Consider the following 6,559-nt stretch of genomic DNA (forward strand, 5'->3'; position numbering starts at 1 on the left):
GCGTAACGGAGGCCTTCTTGGATGCAAAACTATGTTTCGTGTTATATTAAACTAAGTAACCTTCGGAGCGGATTTTCGTTGATGATGATGTAAATAAATTTGGCTAATTCTATTATTCCTTCGAGGTTAGAAGCCTTTATGTACAGAACGTTGTATTGGCCGCACGTCTACAGACTTTCGGTGACATCGGTGACTGGCACAATCTGAACGTCTTTCGTTGGTTCATTATGTCGTTAATTTCGATGGCGTCCTGAAACATAAAGAGGGCATAAAAGTAAATTTTAACCAACGAATAACACATTCAACTAATCAGGGAATCAAACGGTGTCTGGCATCCCGTTTGGCACCGTCGACTTCGCGTCATATGGCCCTGTTTGCTCACATTATATTTGCTAATGGTATTTACAGGGGTGTTCGCCATCGCTAACCCGTCACGCTCACAGCCAAGAGTAAATATTTGCAGTATCAACATTTAACAAAAAACCCTCCCTCGTGGTCACTCACAATTTTCAAAATCAACCGCGAATGATACAGCGAGACACATTCCCGGTTTTTTGCGTACCCACCGATCATGCTTATCAGTAAACTCTCTCTCTCTCTCTTTCTCTGATTATAGCTCATCTTTAACAAAGTAAATTCGTGCGGGTTATACCGTCATCGATAATAATATTTTTTTCTTTCGTGCGTCGAGTTTCGCCCCGGCTCACACCACGGACATTTGTTAGTAATTGATACCAATTTAAGTTGATCAATTATCAACGCTCTTTTGCTGCGCTGCGCTGTGGCGTCCTTCCCATGGCCACCGCACACGACTAACGATCCGGCTGACGGTCAGTGTGCACGCCCGACAAATGATGATTTATACAGCATCAAGCACCACGGCACGCGAAAGAAAATTGTTCCCCGGCCGTTGTTGTTATGGGGATTCTTTTCTAATTTATCATATATCAAACAATAAATCGCTCCACTTAGAAGCCCCACCCGGAACTGGGACGCATACAACGTGGTTTCTTGCTTCGCACACCGTGGCCCAACTATCTGGTCGGATTGAAAAGGGAGCTTTGCAATTAAAACAGCGCACAGTAGTTGTAAAAGGGTGGATAAAAGTTTCTAAAATAGTCGTTCCGCTGGACCCCGAGAAGCAACAAAGAGACATAAAGATCCATTCGTCGCATGCAACCATTCTGGTTCCCCCAACGGTGGGGTAAGTAGCTCTGGTAGCATACTGTGGCATAACCTGAATGAGAGTAACGCACACGCACTGGGGACAGCGGAGGTCCCGGAGGCAGCCAAGCGCGAAGATGGTGAGTAAATAAACATTCCGGTTTGGCTTGTGAAAAACACTGATCATACGCAACCCAACACGCGGCCAACGCGCTGCGTAGGACCAACACGTCGATGCCATTTATAGCTGCCATCTACACGAGACCCGGGTGGTTCGGGGGAAAAGGGGTTCTTTGCTTTAATACGAGAACTGTACCGCGAGCCTTCTGGAGCGTGTTTGAGTCATCAAGCGAGAAATGCTTCTTGTGCCGCAAGGGCAAAATTTCTCCAAACACCCAGCCCCATGGGCCGAGGACCCGAGAAGCCATTTGAATCCATCAAGCGGTTCGCACGCGGACACAAAACGAAAACTCCGAACCGATGGGACACGGCTGAGGTTCGCAAGCGTGCCAATTGCACAAAGACCCATCAACCGAACAGGACAGGGAACGGAAATACTTCGGTGGGTTGGCGGCTACCTTCGCGCACTGTCCTACGACGGTTCCGTTTCGCGATGAGGTTGCTGGCCGAGAAGGCCACCGGCAGTCTTTGTGGGTTGTGTGTTCCTCCGGTTAACGTTGGCGACGAGACAAGGGTCCGGGCCCATGCGGCAAACAAACAGCCGTGCAAAATTCAATGCTCTAATGGGCGGATGAAAACCGATACAAACGAGCTCAGGGACCGGACCAGACACACCAGCGCGGTTTATGGCCGGCCGCCGTGTGAGAGAAACAGAATGTCCCTTCGTCGCAAGGCTATGAAAAGATTTTTCCCTTTTCAAACGGTTGTCTTTCGGTACCGCAAAGGAATGAGTTTTCCGGACCGCCGGCACCGTCCGCCCAGTGACATTAGGCGTCGGCTTTCTTGGTCGTCGTCGGCCTGCAAAGAGAACCAGTTCCGTGAAAGCAATACCACCACCATCTGGTAAATGGATGGTGCATTACGGGAGGTAGTTTGTTTGGGACTCACTCAAAAAGGGTTGATTGCGGTGCTACTAGTGGCTGCTGCTGTTGCTATTTCTATTACCCAACCAATCCCATCAACACCCAGTGCGTCAACTCGTATAAATCATCGGTCGTAGCACTTTCTCGTGGCTCGCTCGCTGACGGTACGACGGAGCTCCTGCACCATACACCAGAGACCCATAAAACATAAACATAATGGTACTAAACTCCGAACACCCATTCGGAGGAAAGGCTCATCATAAATGCATCCCAGATCCGTCTCGACGCCAGCGGCGGTCAGCGGAAAGGTTGGGGGAAACGAACTGGGATCCCCATAATAAAGCGTCGAGCTAGCTAGCTGATCCGTTCGCATAACTCAGTCCCGGTCGCGAGATCCGAGAGCCATCCTTTTTAGATTAATCCAAACGAAATCCTTCCCTCGGGGAACACGACGAAGGATAGTACGCCGTTTACTTTGCATTTCGGAGCGATAGCCTTTCGGAGGTTGGCGAACGGACGAACGAAGCACCTTCTGGGCCGTCGCCTCCCTAGATTGACTTTGGATTTGAGTAAACAACCCAGAACATCATTCGGTACTGTCGGCCACAAAGTCAACTATGTGCGCCTGTGTGCAAATTGGACACAATTGACCATTCAATTTGCTAGCTCTATCGAATTGATTATCACTACGAGGCCAAGTTTCTGCTTCCCGCACTGTCTAGCGCCGGTCAGGTAATGCTGTTTTGTCAAGATCAAAAACTTTGTCCATTCGTACACGCCCTCCGATGGCGATAATCCAATTACCCTCGGACCAGAGCGTGCTCGACCTAGAATCTAGGATTCTTCCTTGACAACCGCCTGCTGCGATCCACTGTCTCCTTAACCACCCCACAGTAGACGAGGTGTGTTTGTGGTTTCCGTTTTGCTTGCCCCAGGAAACCGTCCGACCGACTGCCACCTACCGAAAGTAGGTCAAATCCCAGCCCCAATTTAATATTTACTGCTGCCACAAGGACCAGCTCATCTCTTATTTCGATGCCTCTCGCTCTCTCTCTCTCTCTCTCTCTCTGTGGACGGAACAAACGTGCGCGCGATAACCTTCCGTGCTAATTTCGAGCTCCGGTGCCATCGTTCTAATCAGGGTCCCGTTTGAATAAGAAATGAGGCGCGGACTAGTGACACTTTGCGGAGAGCCTATGGCCAATTCGCAATCATAAAATGGCATCGGTATGTAAAGGACAACGGAGCGCGTGCGGCACTGCAGGACAATTTTCTTGGCACCAGAAGCAACCGAAGTGAACGACCTGGACCGACCTGAAACCGCGCCAGAAAGGAAGCAAAGCAATCCTCACTTCAGCACGGACTCTCTCGCTCCGCGTGCTTCCCCTCGGCAGGGCTCGACTGCGCACGCACTTCAAAACAGGGACACCGTCACGGAAGCGCCTGGTGAGGTAGGCTATTGAGGGTGAGGCACTGGGCCTCGTTATTTACGGTTTACATTTTGATAGGAAAAGCACAGGAAGGCATTTAATGAGGTGGCCATTCAGTCACTATCACAACACTTCCGAGTCCTAGATTCGAACCATGGCTGCATCCAAGAGTTCCCCTTTCGTTCACATCCGCACACATACATACATCCGCCGAATGACACACTTTCGGTTCGGTATCAACTATTCCCTAGGCCAACGAATCCTAGACCAGCCGAGGACGCCCCCGTCGGTTCTCCTTTCACGATACTAGGTCAATCGGTCCTAGCGACACTAGCGTCTCTTGGAACATATCTAGTGCCCCGTTCATCGGGCGTTTCTGCAGTGTAATGTCCCCGCCGCTTATCTAGCACACCTTGGGTCGTCGTAATCACTGTAATGTGGGAAGCCTGCGGCTGTAGCACCTTTCCGCACAGACTGAGGTCCGCCCGCCTATCAGGAGCCATCGGTTCAGTATTTTATCGCTTTCTAGCCCCTCCACCATCGGAATGGGGCAGCCTGGCGGTATCTGCATCACATTAAAATCATCCCAAAAAACCGTATGGACCAACCCGAGCTTCTCTATCGCGGCCCGCGATAACATCGGCACGGCCGTCACACAACCACGCAAATGCCTTTACACACTGTTTCATGTCTTCTTGCCAAGCCCCGTTTTCGGTAGTACCATCCGCAGGAGTTCCGGGGCCGCATTCCGGGACTTTCCCGACTTTTCACCCTCTGGTTAGGACAGTTTCATTTTTCACGCCACTATGGCCAATTACAATCTTTCGTTCCGCACTGGCCGAAAACTTGTGTCAGTCGTGATCGTCGTGTTCTTCTTCGGTGAAAACGCACCAAAGCGGAGCGCCCCGCAAAACCAGGTCTTGTTTTCTGGTTTCTCGCCACTTGGAACACCATTTTCACTACGGTCTTCACGCTGCACGATTGGACTTACATTTTGTCACGTTTTTTCGCACCACACGACGAAATTTTCACGCCCAATTCACGTATTCCAAATTCACGTATTTTCTGACCCGCCTGAAGATTTTTGATGACTCTACGTTCCCGGTCCCTGGTTTTTGCTTGTAGGTTCGCAAACCAAACATTTTTGCGTTCCCGGTCCCTGGTTTTTGCTTGTAGGTTCGCAAACCAAACATTTTTGCGTTCCCAGCCTCTAAGAGTTACTTCCGAAATTCTCTTTTATTTGACAGATGTGAAATCACTGATTTTAACGTTTAACGTCTCGTTTAAAAAGGTGTCAACGGTCACAATACATTTTGAAAAAGTGAGGATTTTAGTTACATTTTCCATTTTTTAGGATTTTTTGAGGATTTTAGTTACATTTTTAGTTACATTATCTATGTCCAATCCGAATTTTTGGCCTTCCATGGCTCGCGAGAAAATAAAAAAAGAAGAGAAATTAATTGATTTCTGATTTTTTTTCTGTTTTTTTGCGATTTTGTTGCTACACCAGCAAATAGCACTATAGCAAATAGCAAATAGAACTTAAATTATCCTCTGTTTATAAGCAAAGCATATGAAAAATTAGATTCAGAGTCATGAGTCATGAGAACGGCAGAATAGTCTTCTTGGGCCGTTGCTTTAAAGATTTTTTATTTTATTTAAAACCCAGTTTCTATGGAAAATATATTTTATTGGGCTGATCGTTGCTAATTGTGAGCTTTCGCTAACTGCTATCGTCATACATTTCATACATTTTAGTATGCAAAGATACAAAATTCAAACTTTTTCTAACCCAAACTTGAATGAACAAATGAAATGATTAATGAGTTTTACCCTTCGTGTGAATTTTCAAATGTCCTGCCAGATTGCCTGATTGGCTAAACGCTTTGTCACAGAACTTACACTTGTATGGCTTTTCGCCAGTGTGAGTGCGGATATGAATCTTTAGCTTAGATCGCTGTGCGAACCTTGATGAACAATGCGGACACTGATGCAGTTGGTCCTCATTGTGAACTTTCGAATGTTGTCTCAGATTGCCTGGTGAATGGAAGGCTTTGTCGCAGACTTTACACTGATATGGCTTTTCGCCGGTGTGAGTGCGGATATGAATCTCTAGGCTAGATAAGTGCGCGAACATTGATGAACAATGCGGACACTGATGATGTTGGTCCTTATTGTGTATTTTGGAGTGACGTACTAGATCGCTTGATTGGCTGAACGCTTTGTCACAGACTTTACACTTGTAGGGCCTTTCGCCGGTGTGAGTGCGGATATGTTTCTGTAGGTTAGATGAGTGTGCGAACATTGATGAACAATGCGGACACTGATACTGTTGGTCCTTGTTGTGTATCTTCGAATGTTCTCTCAGATGGCTTGACTCATGGAAGGCTTTGTCACAGACTTTACACTGGTATGGCTTTTCGCCGGTATGAGTGCGGATATGAATCTTTAGCCTAAATGACTTCGCGAACATTGCTGAACAATGATGGCACTGATACTGTTGGTCCTTATTGTGAATTTTCGAATGTTCTGCCAGACTGCTTGATGAATAGAAGGATTTGTCACAGATTTTACACTTGTATGGCTTTTCGCCGGTGTGAGTGCGGATATGATCCTTTAGCTTAGATGACTGCGCGAACATTGATGAACAATGTGGACACTTGTGTTGTTGGTCTTTATTGTGAATTTTTGAATGAAGTACCAGAACGTATGATGCACAGAAGGCTTTGTCACAGACTTTACACTTGTATGGCCTTTCACCGGTGTGAGTGCGGATATGAATCTTTAGGGTAGATGACGTTGTGAATTTTAAGGAACAATAGGGACACTGATACTGTTGGTCCCTATTGTGAATTTTCGAATGTTCTGCCAGATAGCCTGCTGAATGGAAGGCTTTGTCACAGACTTTACACTGGTATGGCT

General features: G+C 47.2%; 1 protein-coding gene across 1 annotated transcript; it reads right to left on the reverse strand.

Moving 5' to 3' along the window:
• Positions 1 to 5,445: 5,445 nt before the first annotated feature.
• Positions 5,446 to 6,532, reverse strand: LOC131210760 (zinc finger protein 468-like). Its single transcript, XM_058204053.1, has one exon. The coding sequence runs from the start codon at positions 6,276 to 6,278 to the stop codon at positions 5,457 to 5,459; it is 822 nt and encodes a 273-aa protein (XP_058060036.1). The 5' UTR covers positions 6,279 to 6,532; the 3' UTR covers positions 5,446 to 5,456.
• Positions 6,533 to 6,559: the final 27 nt, after the last annotated feature.

The sequence above is a fragment of the Anopheles bellator genome, chromosome 2 (genome assembly GCF_943735745.2).
Source record: "Anopheles bellator chromosome 2, idAnoBellAS_SP24_06.2, whole genome shotgun sequence".
In the NCBI taxonomy this organism is placed as follows: domain Eukaryota; kingdom Metazoa; phylum Arthropoda; class Insecta; order Diptera; family Culicidae; genus Anopheles; species Anopheles bellator.

What these genes read in the sequence shown, in the direction of transcription:
- LOC131210760 (XM_058204053.1), bottom strand. Translation starts at nt 6,278, where the DNA reads ATGTTCGCGCAGTCATCTAAGCTAAAGGATCATATCCGCACTCACACC.